The sequence below is a fragment of the Crocuta crocuta genome, unplaced genomic scaffold, assembly GCF_008692635.1.
Source record: "Crocuta crocuta isolate KB4526 unplaced genomic scaffold, BGI_CrCroc_1.0 scaffold7, whole genome shotgun sequence".
Classification (NCBI taxonomy): Eukaryota; Metazoa; Chordata; class Mammalia; order Carnivora; family Hyaenidae; genus Crocuta; species Crocuta crocuta.
Window position 1 is genome coordinate 5,972,045 of NW_027531904.1, and position 16,004 is coordinate 5,988,048.

The following is a 16,004-nucleotide window of genomic DNA, read 5'->3' on the forward strand; positions in this document are numbered from 1 at the left end:
CTCTCGGCCTCCTCGGGCCTGTTAGCACCCGAGCCCCTACCACTTTCCTTGGCTCCGGTCTGTCCGACATGGAGATTTACACAAGACCCCCGATCTGTGGCTTCTCAAAAATTTTGAACCTACATTCTTTGGGCGAGCACATCCCAGGCCCTGGCCCCTCCCCCTTCACTGAGCCACGCAGCACCCGGGCACCGCTGGCCTTGCCCCCTGCGTCTGTCCAGAGGAAGGCCATTAGCACGGGCCTCCCCCCTCCTAGGAGGTTGTCCTGTCTGTGGGAGAAAGCACCACCACCACAGGCTTTGGTGAGAAGATAAAGGATTTTTGTTTTTATTTCGCTGCCCCTGAGCAGGCCTGACTCCTGTCCCCTTCTAGGGCGCCGCAGCAGAGCGCGAGGGGCAGGACCGAGAACCCGCCACGAAGAGACGGAAAAGAGAAACGAAATGCCTGAGTTAATGTGAACTTCGGGGCTTCTGCTTTCTTGTTACCCAACACGCACGGCGCCCCGGTTCCGACTCCACTGCACCTTCAGGTGGGGGCCGGCCTGAGGCGGACCCGTTTGCAGAGAGCGCAGCTGAAGCAGCCTGAGTGTGGGAGCCCGCGGCACCCCGACGAAGCTCCACGGGAGCAAATACGGGGCCTCTGGGCAGAGCTACAGGCCGGGCTTCATTTTTCCAAGGAGCCTTTGGTGAGTTCAATGATCCGGTAGATGTCCAGCGCTTCACCTGAAAGACAGTGCGAGCCGCTCGGGAGGTTTCCCCGGAAGTGAGCAGGGAGGCTGGAGGAGGGGCAGGGTCAGCCGGGGGAGTGTCCGTAAGAAGTTAACTATCTTTTTCCTTTAACTTGTTCCAAGTATTCAAAGCACAGTTTCTTTCACCTGAGAATGCACTTTAACCTTCTACAATAAATCTTAAAAAGCATTTCTGGTGTGGTAGGAGAGTGAGTATTTTGAGTTCTGGTTTCTTCCCTCACGTACTGCAAACAGCTTTCTGGAACCCTGTTCCTCTGTGATTTGAACATGTTCACTTGGGACCCTGGCACATACTTAACTGAAGCAGGCGTGGGCTTCCGTGCCAAGGCCACTTTCTAGTCCACCTGACGTGTGGGGCATAACGAACAAACGTGTGCAGCTCACCCTGGGGAATGCCGTATCTCCTTTCCATCCCGGTTGGGTTGGAAGGGGTTTTACAATCCATGGTCACTTCCTTCCTGAGGCACTGGTCAATGTCGACTGTACTGAAAAAGGCGACTGACTGGGGCAAGTCCTGGAGACCCAGCTTGTAGGCAAACATGCACCTGGAAGAGACCCAATCTGCTGTCAGGCGTGGCCCGCACAGCCTCCGCCCGCAGCCCAGCCCCTGCCTCCCTCCAACACGGAGGTGAAATCAGGGCCTCGAAACACATCTTTCTGCCCCCGCGGTTTGGTGCACTTCACGGATGTACAACGTCTGACTTACGGGGCCGAACACATTCAAAACCGACGAGGCCTCCTAGCTTTGTTAAGAGGGCAGTGGAGACGGGGTAACGCGTATAGAATACTTGTTAAACCACCAGGACACATCTGGTTCCCAAACGGGTTCTGATGACAGACTCCCATGGAGCTCCAGTTAACATTTAGTTAAACCACGTAAACGAGAATTTTCTATAAGAAAATACGGCTTCGTATATAAAATATTTAAGTACGTTTAAACTTTTGGCACTTAAGAAAACACTTGTGGATGAAAGAAAAACCTCTCAATTTTGTAGGAACAGAGAAAAGCTACCTGGGACTTGATCTCCAGAACCAAGCTGTGTGCCCAGGCGGGTTCCGGATGACCGCCACTCCTCCGAACCCCTCCCAGACCTGTGACCGCTCCCTGCCTCCGTGCTGGGGTCTGGGCGCACAGCTTCTTTTCAAACCCAAGAAATCTTTCTTAAGAGTAGAGCCCCGTCTTTTAAGACCCAATTTTCAACTAGACCTAAAAACCAAAGCCAGCATTTCCGGGGCGGGGAAGCCGCCCAGGAGGCGGCGCGCACCTGGTCAGGAGGTTGGTGATCTGCAGGGCCAGGGCCGCGCGGTAGCGGTCCTCCTCTCGCACCAGGTAACGGACCTCATCGTGGATGCTGATGCAGAAGCGCCCGTCGATGGCGAATTCCTCAAAAAGCCACTTCATGGCCACGAGCATGAGGTGTAAATAGTCCACAGCAGAGCTCTGCACCACCCAGTTCACGCGGCTGGTCATNGGCCGCGGGCTCCAGGGCGCGGCTGATGCGGCAGCCCAGCACCGGCGTGCACGGGGCGGCAGACGTGGCGATGCTCTCCAGCTTATTGAACATCTCGGACTCGGTGCCCCCCGTCCACGCCCGTTCGGCAACCACCTCCCACTTCTTCCAGTGGGACCTGGGGACCAGGGGAAAAGGGCAAGCTTTGCCTTTCAGCATCTCAGAGCTGAAAAAACACTGCAGCTCTCCAGGNAGGGAAACCCAGCCGTCTTCGGTCCTGTCCACGGGCAGCTCCAACTCCCTCACCAGCCACTCCCCCTCGTCCGAGAGCCGGTACCTGCGGGCAATGTCCCCGTTACCGCGCCTGGGGGATGGCCGCGTGTGTGTCAAGCCCGGGGCCGGGAGTGTCCACAGATCCCCACAGGCTCTGCTTCAGGGGGAAACAGGCCGAGAGCCAGCGAGGGACTCCCCGGGAGAGGTGAGGCCCAGGCTGTCGTGGGCTGTGCCGTGCTGGCCCGGGAAGGGCCACACTCTGCCACGAGAGCAGGTGCCGCAGACACGGATCCACCCATCGACCAACAGCTGCCACGTTTCAGTTGTGGAGGCAGCGAGGGCCAGCAGCCCCGGAGGGGACGGGAGGAGCTGGGACCGCCCCGCGGGAAGAGCGCATTTGGAGGAAACCACACACGGCCAGGTCCCAATGATCACCTGGTTCCCACCACCTGACCCCTGGCTTTGGCGCAGCCGGGTCACCACCAGGCCTGTCCCCTCATGGCCCCAGAGCCTGTCACGCACCACCTCACAGCAGCACCAGGGCTTGCCCTCCTGTGCCCTCGGCCCAGACTCCTGTGTGACGCCTTCAAATTCTCCCGAACTACAGCCTGACCTGTGCCATTGCTGCTCTCGCCCCCGCCCAAGCACGCAGNACCCCCCCCCACAGGCTGCATGGCACCCCACCTCCCTGTGTGCACGTGTGCAGTCACGGCCACACTGTCCCCTGCCTGCCCTTCGGTGTCACGAGGAGGCCGGCTACTCGGATGTGGACGCTGCACAGCGCACCTACAGAAGCCGGCCGCATACCTTCCTCCCTCGCCCCTGCTCCGGGAAGCCCCCCAGGAGCCCACCACGGCCCCAAGCGCACAGAAGGCGCCCTCAGAGGAAACGAGCCAGAGCCCGGGGAGGCGTCCTCCAGTCACGGTCGGTCAAGGGTGTCAGCGCTGCACGGCTCCCTCAACTGTCGAGGTCCCACCCCCGCCCACGGGCTGCCCCGGCTCCGCGCCCCAGTTCCCGCTGGGTGTTCGGCAAGACCGCAGCTGCTAACGTGCTGCCGCTTGGCGGCAACGCGACAGAAGTACAGCCCCGACTCTGACTCTACGACCGAGCCTGTTTAAGGTTACTGAAGACACAAACGTCACAACCTAAGCACAAACCATCCTGGACCAAGGTCTGGGGTCTGAACGGAACGGGGGCAAGAAAGGCTCGGGCAAGGAGAGAAGGGAAACAGGAGGGGGACACGGGGGCGGGGGNGGGGGTAACCTGCATGGGGGCAGGGCCCTCACCGGCGAAGGCCCTTGGTGACGGCGTACATCTGCTGGGCCTTCTCGGCGGCCTCCTGGCGCGTGAGCCGGTGGTTGAACTGCATCAGCAGGCGCTCGGCGAATGGCTGCCCCGCCCCGTAGATGCGGCCGTAGTTGAAGACCTTGGCGTGTTCGCGGCTGATGCCCACGGCCGCGGCGGTCTTGCTGTGCAGGTCGGTGCCCCTGCTCTTCCTGCCCTGCAGCGTCATCCAGCCGAAGGCCGTGCAGCCTGCAGGGGCGAGCGGGGCGGGGGCGGTGACAAACAGCCCCAGAGCCACGTGGCCAGCAAACGGCCCGGCCCCGCTCCCGGCTCACCGTGCAGGCCGGCGAAGTGGGCGTCCCCGAGCACGGCTGCGATCCACAGCTCCTGCGAGTCCACGTCGGCACCCACGAGCACGTAGCCGGGAGGGGCCTGCACCATGGCCTTCAACTCGCTGCCCACTCGGTCAGGCTGCGGAACAGTGAGGTCGGGCCCCACGCCGAGAGCCCAGTGAGCCCCGATCCCCGGAGCCGGACTTGACAGAGAATGCTCGGCCTGTCCTGGGGGCGCCACACAACGGCCCCAAACTCCAGTTCCGGGGGTGGCCGCCTGGCAGCGGCGGGGTGACAGGTAGAGCCTCCCTCCCTGTCCCACCTGGCCTGGCACCAGCCTCCCCGCAACACCCCCACAGCTGTATGGATCCCGTGCACGTGAACAGCGGGCTATGCGGCGGTACCCGGATCCCGTCTGCTGCAGGAAGAGCAGCTGTGGAGCTAGACCTGACCCGGAGCCCTGCCCGCCCCAGACCTCAGGTTCCTTTCCAAGCTCCTCCCTCCCCATGCCCTCCACACCCGTTCCTAGGGACACAGCAGAGGAAGAGCAGGGTCCAGAGGCACAGAGGGCACGTACCCGGGCGTTGCTGGCAGTCAGCCATGTGGGCTCCACAGCCCGGCGGGTGATGGTGCCGGCGGTCACCACCTGAGGCAGGATGGCCCCGTAGAGGCCTTCCTCGTCGTAGTGCGGGTGCCTGGCAAGGCGGGGAGAACGCGAGTCTCGGCAGTTTGCCTGGGTCCTGGGGCCCACCCCGCCCAGTTCTCCCCTCCCCACGGTCACACAGCAGGCCATACCGGGTCACCGCACGGGGCAGAGCCGACCTGGGCAGCCACACCACCATCTGGGAGCTGTGGGGACAGACGGACTGAGGCTCAGAACATCCGTGAGGAGCAGAAGCCGCCCCTATGCCCAAGCTGTGGGGGCTACGGTGCCCCGTCCTTCCTTGCGCAGCCTCCGCTCTTCCCACAGGCCTCATCCAGGACGGGCCCAGGAATCTACCATTCCGGAGCGCACGCCGGCAGAGAGCCGGCCAGGCCTCCTCTGTCAGCCCCGCCACAAGTGTCCCCACCCCGCCTGGGACAGACCTCAGCAGCCACGGTAGTGCCCTTCCTGCTGCGGGAACAACCTCCCACCCCCGGCCACGAGCCAGCCTTCCAGAGTTCACTGCCATCCTCGGCCCCAGGACCCAGCTCCCAGCCCTGGCGCAGCGTATGGGCCACCAACCCTCGACGGTCGTCAGCCACACCCGGGCTCCGGCACTTAAGCATCAAGGCCCCGCGGCACCTCCCTTTCCACACAAACACAGAAACAAGCTAGGAAGGCAAGAGACTTGCCCACGGTCCCTGGAACCCGGACCCCAAGTAGCCAGGCCCCAAGACCAGAGCCAGGCTGTCCCTCCGGGGCAGCACAGCCAGGGTCAGGGCCCCTGGGGGCCCAGTGGGGGCAGGGGGGCCCACGGCTGCCGCGGCCCGGCCAGGGGTACAGACACGTCCCCGCCCTCCCACGGTGACCCACCTGATTCGTTTATGGGCATTTCTCCAAAAAGAGATCATTTTGTTGATTTCCAAGGCGCGGGGCCCGCTGCGGCCTCCCGGGCCCGCCTGCAGCGTGCCGTCCTCCATCTTGGCCAAGAAGTCCTTGGCAAAGGGGCTGCCCACGTTGCAGCTGCCACCGTCCTGGGAAGGGCAGAGGAAGCAGGGGCTGGAAGCCGGTCGTAGACCAGAGACTCCATCAACGCCCTGTACACCTCAGCTCTGCCCTGCGCTGAGCCCAGAACCTCGAGCAGAGCCGCCTGGGGCAAAGCCCTGACTGCAGCGCACGCGCACTGACACAAACGCACCCAGGCCCCTTCACGATACAGCTGGAAGTCCCCCCTANCCCCCCGGGGGGGGGGGGTGGGGTGCATTCCAAGGTCTCCAGAAGATGCCTGAAACCACGGACAATACTGACCCATAAGCGTCCTCCCTGTGCGTGTATCTACAATAAAACTCATCAGGTGCACGTGGCGAGAGTAACAATACCGAACAGACAGGACAACTGCCTGTAACAAAAGCTAAGTGACTGTGGCTTCTCCCTCTCAAGGCATCTCACGTGCCAGATTCCCCCTCCTTGTGCTGCCGGAAGATGAAGGGAGGCAAGTGACGCAGGTACTGGGACCAGCGTTAGGCTACAGGTGACCTTCTGATGACACGTCAGAAGGAAGATACCTGCTTCTGGACCGCAGGTGACCCGGGCCACAAACCATCAGTCAACAGAAGCCATCACGTCACAGGATGGCAGACACCCAACAGGCCTTATGTCCTTCCATCCCACCCCCACACCCCTCAGAGAACACTCGGAGCCAGACGGTGAGCCATCTGGGATCATGCTCTGCCCCACCACGCATGTCATTCCTGCAGAGGGCGGGTCCGGGGCCGAGTCACCCTGGGGGCCCGTGGGCCCCAAGCACAGAGAGGGTGGCAGGGGACAGCCGTGAACCAGGACACACACCTTGTGAGGCAGCTTGAAGAACCAGCAGCCGGGAACATCCACATCGTTGTAAGGTCCGTTGCCATGGTGATAGGCCGGCTGGCTGGCTCTGGGGCCACCAGCAGCAGTCTGTGGGGGCCACACACCTAGATGAGGCCCCGCTGCGGCACCTGCATTCGGCGAGGCCCATGGGGTCGGGCGTGGGAAAAGGGCCTAAAGCAGCGAGCAGGAAGCCGGGGGACCGCAGGGCGGGCCGGGCCGCGAGTCTCGGGCTTCCTCCTCTAACTCCATCAAACACCGGGAAGCCCAAGGGCAAGGCGGCTTCTCCCAAACCCCCAGGTCCTCGGGAATGCGCCGGCAGGGGACAGAGACTTGGCCACAAGAGCGGGGCCCGGCCACCCAGTGCCCACCCAGAGACGCCCAGAGCAGAAGCCCTGCTCGCTCACCAGAGCTGGGGGCTGAAGGGGGACTGCGGCTCCACAGCGCTCCGCCCTAGCCTCGGCCTCGGCCTCCTCCACCTCCACCTCCGCCTCCGCCTCCAGGCAGCCCAGCTCTTCCACCTGGATGGGCCCAGGAGCCCAGGAAGTGAAGCAGGGGGCCGAGCCGGCCGTGCTCCACCAGCCCCTCCCCAAGACACTCACACAGCCCAGGCCGGCCTGGGGGGAGTGCCCCCGCGCCCCCATCGGGAAGGCTGCCCGTCCTTGGGAGCCCAGCTTCGGGGCCGCCCTCACCGTCTGCCACATGGCGCCGCCGTCGGTGAGCAGGAACTCGTCCGCCAGGCCGGCCTCCTGGGGCTCCGGCTGCTGCTTCCCCTGTTCAAGACAGTGCTTCCTGTACAGGGACTCGATGGCTCTGGGCAGAGAACAGCAGCGGCAGCCTCTGATTACTGGGGCCCCCTCGGGGCCAGGCGGCTCGCCGGGGGCCTTCCACAGCTCCCTTTCCGTCCTCAGAACCAGCTCTGAGGCGCAGGTAGACAGTGCTGTCCCCGGTCCTTAGGGAGGGACAAATCACAAGGGACACGGCACTCCGGTGGCAGGCTAGGGTGCAAAGGCTGGTCTGACCCAAATCTAAGCTCCTCTCAGAGCACACGGCTGCCGCCTCCGCCGGAAAGGCTCTGGGAGCAGAGCCCGGGAAGTCAGGACGGGCCACCCCTGCTGGACCCCAGCCCCTTCTGTGCCAAAGGCCCCACAGGTGACTCAGGCTGTCCTGCAGGGCCGGGCCTCGAAACCTGGGCCACTTCAAGTGCCATGGCTTGTCCCCGACGCCTGTCAAAAACTCAGGGTTTAGAACCTTAGACAAGTCAGCTGACTGCCCCAGGCAAAATGGGGCTAACCGTTCCGTCTCGCCCCAGGGGAGGGTGGGGGGGGGGGNCCAGCCCATTACGCTCAAGCCCATCTGCCCCGCCGCTCCTGACAGCCCCCGCTCTGAACGTTCCTGCGAAGGCAGCCTGGGTCCAGCAAGACCTTAGGACAGGGCGCTAAGCGTCTGCGCTCCCACAGGGCTCTGGGGCCCAGAGAGAAAGGGCGGCTACGGAGAAAAGGACCCAGACTCTCAGACCCCAGCTCTTCCCACTAGCCGGAGCCGGGCTTGCGTACCTCAGCATTGGGGCGGGGACTCCTAGACCCCACCCCCTTCCTTCCTTGAGCCTAAGCCTCACCTGTAGGGACAGGCTGCCACGGCTGATGCCGGACCATGTTCTGCCGGCGCCTGAGCCAGGTTGTCCCGCCGCCCGGGCACCAGGTACCCCCAGCCGTGCCGCTCCGAGAAGTGCAGAGGGAAGCCATCCCAGGTCATCGCCATGAGTTTGGGAGTGACCCGCATCTGCAGGCTGAGGAGGCTGGGGCCCGGGGTCCACGCAGGGTCATCTAACCGTGGGCAGAGCTTCCGGTACCACCTGTGCCCCGCCAGGAGACAGCAGTGTCATGGGGGGGGGGGGCACGGAGGAGGACAGCACGTGACTGCAAACCCAGGTTCCTTCTCCCATGACCTGACCCCCATCCTCTAAAGCCCCCAAGGCCTTCCGATGCCCTCGGCCTAAAATCACTCCCTGAGCCAGGACCCATCAAGTCCCCTAGGTAATTCCAGTATCTGAAAAGAAAGATCCTGTGTCAGAACCCCAAGCATGGCCCAGGACGGGGCGCCTTCCCAAGCTCCATTCCGTACAGGGTGACTGGCCAGAGGGGACAGCAGAACCCCCCCCCACCGCTGCTGCAGAGACAGGCTGGGGCCTCCCAAGCACCACCTGTCACACACAGTTCACACAGCCAGCCCCAGGCAGGTGAGGCTCCCGGCAACAAACAAGGAGACAATGCACTCAAGACATCACACTCTGGGTCGTGCAAGTGCAAAGTCAGTAGCCCGCTGTTCACCCTGGCCGCCTGTTTTCTTGTCTCTGCCAGTCAGTGAGGCTCAAATAAAAAGTCACCTCCTCAAGGAAGTCTTGATCTCCCCAGACAAAATTAGGTACTGCTTCAATCCCACTCACGCCCCCTCCCCAGGGTTACAGAGACCGCGAGTCCCACCCCCTACTCGGGACAAGGGGCTCCTGGCAGGGAGCTGTGTTCCTGTCTGTGCAGTGGCTGCTGTGGGCCCGGCACTCAGGGGTGCAGTGTGCTCGCACCAACTGAGAGCAGGGAGCCGGGGTCAGAGGAAGCAGGTGCCCGGAGGACTGGAAAACAGCCAGGCAGGAAGGGCCCCCACGCACACCCCCTCTGTGCTGGGGCCCGGGACAGGGGAGGCCCCTGGGAGGGGACAGGACTCACCCAGGGTGTCCAGGAAGGTGCTGGGGCCGCTTGGGCAGGGTCTCCGCGGTCCCCTTCAGGTGCTCCAAGCAGGCGCGGGCCGTGACATCTCGCTGAACCTCCTCCTCCTCACTGGGGGGGCCGGGGTCTGCACAGGGTGGGCAGGACGGTCAGGACCAGGGGAAAAGGCATTCAGGAAGTCCCGCCCAGCTGACTCATCCCTGGAAGGCTGGAGCAGCCCCTTGCGACGGCCCCCGGGGGTGCCAGGACCTCCCCAGGGACCGCCTCTGCCCCACCTCCCGCCGGTGCCTCCCCACCTTCCTGATCCGTGGGATCCCCAGGGGCCCCAGCCCCCTCGGTGGGCAACTGGCTGGCTGCAGCTGGCTCCTTCCTCTTCACCTTCACCTTCTTCTGCTTAAACTCTCGCTGGTCCCACTCCAGGTCCCAGAGCCAAGGGTCTTCTTTGTACCTGCAGAGCCAGGCCAGCAGGTCAGGGGTCGGCCAAGCTAAGGCAGGCCTCTGGCCGGCCCACGCCCCCGGAAACCCGGCCCTCCCGAGGCCTGGCTACCTCTCTCCTGAGAGCAACTGGCAGGCGTCGTTGGCCAGGTCCATCAGCGACTTCTTCATCTCCCGCTGGAGCTCCTCATAGGTGCTCTGCGCCTCGGCCAGGTACCGCTCCCAGTTCTGGTTGACAGGCAGATAGGAGACCCCCATCTCCAGCATGCCGGCCAGGGTCACCGGGTGGGGACACCTGGGGGGCGAACGCCACGGTGGTCGTGAATCACAAACAAGGCTGGGGCCCAGTCCCTGAGCCCGGCCACCCGCGTGGCACAGCTCTGAAGTGAGACCAGGGCCTCTGCGCGAGCTTGACTACTTCGTAGCAGTGGGTAAGTTGCTTCACGTCTCTGAGCATCAGCTCCTAGAGCTATCAAACAGATACAGGACCACCCCATCCTCGGGGGTAACACAGGAATTACAGAGCCAAACACGAAGAGGAGGCTGCCTCCCGAGTAAGAGTGAAGTGCCAGGCACCACGCTCACTGCCGGGGTAGTGCGCTTCACAGACAGAAACACGGAGGCAGAGAAGCCAAGTGACTTGCCCAAGGGCAAACAAGTTACACACAGTCAAGATTTGAGCCAGGCTGGGTGACATTTGTGACTGGCCACACCTAAGAGTGACTTGCTAGCAAACATGACGAAGATGAATGTGAAGGATTCAGTCCTTGGCTCAGGATCTGGGTACAGAGAGGGCGCTGAATCACCCTGGACCAGGCACAGGAAACTCACGCACAGCCCTCAGCCCTCCCCTCCAGGCCTCCGTAGAAACCCGGGGTCCAGGACCCAGGTGGCCACCGATACACTGAGTGGCTCCGTTTTCTCAACCCAGAAAGGTCAAGGTCCACAGCCTGAGAAAGACCCAGCGCCACCTGATGACAGAGGACACCGGTACCGGGAAGCTGCTGAGCCCCAGGGCTCCTACCAGGGGCCCCCCTCACCTCTCCAAGAAGAGCGGTAGCTGCTGCTGGAAAACCTCATAGGTGGCCCACACGTCCTGGGCACAGTACTGCATCAGGTCCTGGCACAGGCGACAGGGAGGCGCTGGGTGGGCAGCCATCCCACTGCCATCGCCAGGTCTCAGGGTCAGGTCTGGCAGCTGTACTCCCTGGGGTCAGCGAGGGTCTGCCACGCCCACCTCCCCAGACCCCCCCCTCCAGCACTGTACCTGGAAGTTCGCACGGACGTCCTTCATGCTACCCTTGACAAACAGTTCTCGGGGCTCCTTCTCTAGGGGAGGCCCCCCCACATAGAGACTGTGCACATCTGCCAGGTTATTGACACTGCTGATGTCCAGCCAGTCCCAAGATGAGATCTGGGGGGGACGGGAGGGGGGCGGAGCAAGGGATACAGCAGATCAGCCTGGCCACGGGACACAGAGGCCGGCTGCTGAGCCGGTCCCGAATGCCCTGCGCTGGCCTCCCGCAGGGCGCTCACCACTGGGCCGCTGGCTTTGCTGTGGGACTTCTGGCCTCGCTGCGTGGGGTGCCGGGCCTTGCGCTTGCCCTGCTTGGCTGCTATCCACAGACTGCGCTGGAAGCCGCTGAGCCCTGAGATGGCCATGTGCATGCTCATGGTGTCCAGGAAGCGCATGCGGGAGCCCTGAGGACGAGACAGACTGCGGCTGGGGCCACTCCGGCCATTCTGTCCACCCACCAGCCCCACCCCTGCCCCCTCCTGTCACACAGACTCCCACACCGAAGACCAGCTCACGCAAGCTCGCGCTCATCCCTCCAACGGGGATGGGCCCGCCCTCCCAAATCTGAGTCACCCTGGAAGTCGCAGGCCTGGCTCAGTTCCAACACACAAGTCCTTCCCGGCCTCCAGCAACAGCTCTGAGGGCCGCCCTGGGAATAGCGGCCACAACGAGGCCTTCCAGCTCCCAGGCTCAGCCCCCGGCCCAGCCCCACCACTCACAAGGCTGCCTGAGCCTCGGCCCCACGCCAAAGCTGCGCTCACCTGCCCTGCCTTCCTCCTGGGGCGGTTGTGAGGATGCGATGAAGGCGCATTTCCCATAAAACTAAGAACGCCACCAGCACCCACCACATGCGGTTCTGAGCGTGTGACGTGTGTACACCGTTCACACCTCCCCGGCAACACTACGAGGTAGCTTCTGCTAGCTTCGTCTTTTGACAAATAAGGAAACTGAGGCTCAAGGATGTTAAGGTCCTAGGGGCGCCTGGGTGGCTCAGTCAGTTAAGCATTCGACTTCGGCTCAGGTCATGATCTCATGGTTCATGGGTTCCAGCCCCGCATCGGGCTCTGTGCTGTCAGCTAGCTCAGCGCCTGGAGCCTGTTTCGGATTCTGTGTCTCCCCCTCTCTCTGACCCTCCCCTGCTCATGCTGTCTCTCCCTCTCTCTCAGAAATAAATAAAACATTTAAAAAAATTTTTTTAAAAAAGGTCCTCACACCTGGCTAGTCCCTGGCTGAGGCAGGATGTGAGCCCAGGCTATGTGGCCCAGAGACCTAAGCTCTAGAACGCCACACAGAGGTAAGGGCTGTTAGTACCAGGCAAGTCCTGGGCACGGGAAGCAGGAGTAAGGCTGGTCAACAGGAGGCCCTGAGCCGCCACAAAAAAACAGCAAAGCCTTCCCCCGCCACTGAGATCAGAGAGGCCGCCCCAAGCCAGAGCTTACAGTGGCCCCAGAACCTCACCTGGATCAGGTACTGCTCCCTGATATGGGCTCGATCAAAGCAAACGTTGTGCCCCACCACTAACTGCTCCCACCGGTCCCGCTGGGTGGGGCCACCAGCGCCCGCAGGGACCTCCAGGGGAATGAGGTCAGCCGGCGACAGCCGGCTGGTCCAGGAGTAACGCTCTTCCACCAGCCGCCGGCTGCACCAGGAATACCTGAGACAGAGGAGAGGCGACGGGCTCAGCGCAGAGGCGTTAAGCTCCGGCTCCACCCCCCACCGCACACCTGCCACCACATGCCAGGTCCTGTGCTAGCGGCTGGGACCCAAGGAAGACCACGGGTGCTCCCAACCCCCCACAGAGCTAGAGGGCAGNGGAGGGAGCTTAGAAAAGCTTTACTTTTCAGTTCCCCAGAGACAAACGGAGCTAAATGCCACAGTGCTGGGTGACCGACACAGGCACCCGGCCCGGGCCACCGAGGAGCTCGCTGGGCCCCGCGTCCACCAAGTCTGTGCGGCTTATGAGCGCTGCCAGCCCCTCAGGCCTCCCAGCACAGACCAGCAGGTGTGCGGAATGCTAGTGAAGGAGCCAGACAATTCCAACAGATTTTGTAAAGCGGAAAGTTTCTTTTTTAGTTTAAAAGTGGCAAAAAAGGAAAAACAAAGAACAGAGAGACGACGACAAATGCTGCACACATACCAGATGAACCACCTAACGGCTGTGGCCCAAAGGACAGAGCGAACCTCGCACCTCGCGGACGGTGCGTGCCTCTCCGAGCGCCCCTTGGAGCCGAGGACGAGGCCGGCCCAGAGGGACCGTGTGCGCATGTGCGGGAGAAGAGGGGTGGCGGGAGGGACTGAGGACGCCGATTTGGGGGAAAAGGCTGGAGTGCACTCAACACCCGCAAGGCTAAGCGCGCGGAAATGGCCGCTGAGGGCAAGCCTGCTGTGAACCACAGATCATGGCAACGGGTCAGAGCCGGTCAGCGTCACAGTGCGTGACCACCTGGCCGCACGTGGCCAGCACAGGTGCACAGAAGCTCCCCGCAACCCCCTGCAGGGGGGGACGACAGGGGGTCATCTGCCTCAACAGTTTCTACAAACATGACACTGTTTCTTACGGGGCGGGGGCTGCTGACAGAAACAGGTTCCTAGTTTTCAACCTGCCGAAGCGTAACTCACACTCCAGCTGCTGGCGCTACCCTCAGACTGAGGCTGAAACCTCCTCCCCTTTCGAAGCCCTTGAGAACACCCCTGAAGAAAAGGCTAGAAGGCGTCAAATGTTGGAGGCTGCGGTGAGGACAGGAAGTCTGGCTGATATAAAAAGTCAGGCTGGTGTCAAGCCCGGGGCCTGCGGCTGTGCCTGAGAGCCGTCTTACTGTGAATTCATGATTTAAAAAAAAAGCCAAAACACAAACACCTTTGAAAAGTTTAAGATGAGTCAGATCAATGACATTAATACTCTGCGCTTTTCCTGTGAATCTCGGATCAACGCTGACACCCGTGTGATGCTCCCTCTCGGCTGCTGACCACGGTCCTTATCTTTGGGAGGCTGCCCCATGGGATGTCTAAGCCACCCGCCCCCCTAGAAGTTTCTAGCTGCTCTGGGACTTGGTGTTACACAGCTACGGGGCAGGGACGTGCCCGAGTTCAAAGGGGACTGCTGTGAGGGCCCCTGTCTGGTACCCCCACCCCGCTCCCCACCACAGCCAGGCTCCCAGGAGGCAGGTCCCCGGATGTGCCCAGGCCTCGGCGGTGCCCCCCGCACCACTGGCGGGAATGGGATGGAGATGAGAGGTGGGCAGGGAAGGCAGGGAGAGGGAGGAGGAGGAAGAGAAAAGGGGACTTCAGGTAAAATGGCCACAAGGACCAAGAGATCAAAAGACAAGTCTTTCTTGTCCCTGGTTTCCTAAGTCTCCTTCAGCCGCCACAGCCTATTTTACCTTCTCGAACGATGGGCGGCACTCCCTCTACTTTGACCCAGTTACAGAGTAAGCACGGAGATGCTCATCGTCACTGGAACTAAATCAATGCGGAATCTAGTTCGCTCTTTGCAGCCATTAATGCCTACCTTATCTATTTAGCCATGTTTTCACCATTTTCAACTGCATATTTAACATTTCGCAGCTTTCTGTACAGAGATGTAGCTTCCCATAGGAATAAAGAAACTGCTAACTTTTGTGCTGGCCATGCCTGAAAGCATTAAGGTTGTAAATAGTATTTTAATCCTGGAATGAAGAATAAAAAAGGGGGAGAAACAGGGCTGCCATCATTGTTTGAAAGAGAAACGTGGGGAGCACTTAGAACGTTACTTCAAAAGAAGAGAGAGAGATCTGGATAAACCTTCGGGGGAGCAAAATGCTTGGGCGGCTGGGGGGAGGAAGCAAGGTTTCTCAACTGGGGGGGGTGCTGCTGCCTCCTCGGGGTGGGAGCGCATGTGACCTGCCGGGCTATTCGCTCTGGTATTTAAGGGAGGGAACGGGGACGCCAAATGTCTTATACGGCCTCGGACAGTCCCCCGAAAGGGAGAGTTCTCCTGCCCACAATAACCAATCGCGCCCCCAGATAGAAACGCTGTTCAAATGCTTTGGACTAACTTCTCCGGAAGTTATGGGGGGGGAGGGGGAGGCACCAACTCAGGGTAACCACAGCGCTCTGCTCTCCCCGCGGGTCCCAAGTGCAACGGTCTACTGTAATTGTCCCCATGGCCCCTGCCACCAACTGCCGTCTGCCTGGGTGTCTGTTTACTGCCTGCATCTTCCCGCCAAAACGCAAGCTCGGAAAGCTAGGGTCAAGCCTCTTTCAGCCGAGCGGGAAATCCGCAGCCCCTGGAAGAGCGCCCGCGGGCCACACAGGGGGCCTTCAGTAACCTTCTCACTGAGCCAAACTATTAAGCTGCCCCCCCCCACCCCCGCGCCACGTGAGCTGAGGCGCCCCCCAGAGCCCAGCCCCTACTCACCAGGCCGAGGGGGATATGGCCACCGCCAATGTGGGGCAAGTTCCCTCTGCCAAGCAGACCTCCACGTCGAACACCAGGGCCCGCTCCTCGGGGATGGCCACGGGTACGGCCTCCCCCGCGGGGCCGTACCGGGTCCAGCCCTCCGCCCAGGCCCAGCTCGGGGGCCGGGGGGGCGGCCGGGCCCGCAATAACGAGTTGGCCGCCTCCAGGTAGGGCAGGCTCTGCTTCTGGGCCAGGAGGCGGAAGTGCTGGTCCAGGTCGCCCCCGTAGAGGGGCGGCAGGCGCAGCTCCACGTCGGGCAGGGGCGAGGCCGGCTGCCCCCAGAGCCCGTGCCTCCGAAGATGCTCGACGCTGCGGCGCACCGCGGCCTCCCCGGGCATCTCCGCGCCGCGCCCAAAGATCTGCTCGTGGAGCCCTCGCGACAGCATCTGGATGTGCAACGGGCTGTGCCGCTGCTGGCCGCCCTCCGAGGACGGCGCTGGCGGCGGCAGCGGCGGCTCGTCGCTGGGGGCGGGGGCGGGGCCGGAGCCGGAGCCGGAGCCCCAGCTGCCCGGGG

At 62.3% G+C, this 16,004-nt stretch overlaps 2 protein-coding genes across 4 annotated transcripts in view; one reads left to right on the plus strand and one right to left on the minus strand.

The window, feature by feature from the left end:
- The window catches only part of FANCI (FA complementation group I), a 79,921-nt gene extending 79,458 nt beyond the window's left edge, over positions 1-463 (plus strand). For all 3 annotated transcript variants that reach the window (XM_077774342.1, XM_077774343.1, XM_077774341.1), the window contains exon 38: positions 373-463. In XM_077774342.1, coding sequence (XP_077630468.1) covers positions 373-453 — 81 coding nt within the window. In that variant the 3' untranslated portion in view covers positions 454-463. The remainder of the gene's footprint in view (positions 1-372) is intronic.
- The window catches only part of POLG (DNA polymerase gamma, catalytic subunit), a 15,896-nt gene continuing 190 nt past the window's right edge, over positions 299-16,004 (minus strand). Inside the window, 21 exon segments of the mRNA XM_077774256.1 lie at positions 299-722; positions 1,133-1,293; positions 2,014-2,220; positions 2,222-2,536; positions 3,759-4,005; positions 4,092-4,227; positions 4,666-4,783; positions 4,884-4,937; positions 5,605-5,765; positions 6,580-6,687; positions 7,005-7,118; positions 7,290-7,410; positions 8,216-8,452; positions 9,321-9,447; positions 9,617-9,768; positions 9,868-10,050; positions 10,796-10,875; positions 11,023-11,169; positions 11,292-11,456; positions 12,511-12,706; positions 15,449-15,994. Of these exon segments, the coding sequence (XP_077630382.1) occupies positions 664-722; positions 1,133-1,293; positions 2,014-2,220; positions 2,222-2,536; positions 3,759-4,005; positions 4,092-4,227; positions 4,666-4,783; positions 4,884-4,937; positions 5,605-5,765; positions 6,580-6,687; positions 7,005-7,118; positions 7,290-7,410; positions 8,216-8,452; positions 9,321-9,447; positions 9,617-9,768; positions 9,868-10,050; positions 10,796-10,875; positions 11,023-11,169; positions 11,292-11,456; positions 12,511-12,706; positions 15,449-15,994 (3,634 nt within the window). The 3' untranslated portion in view covers positions 299-663.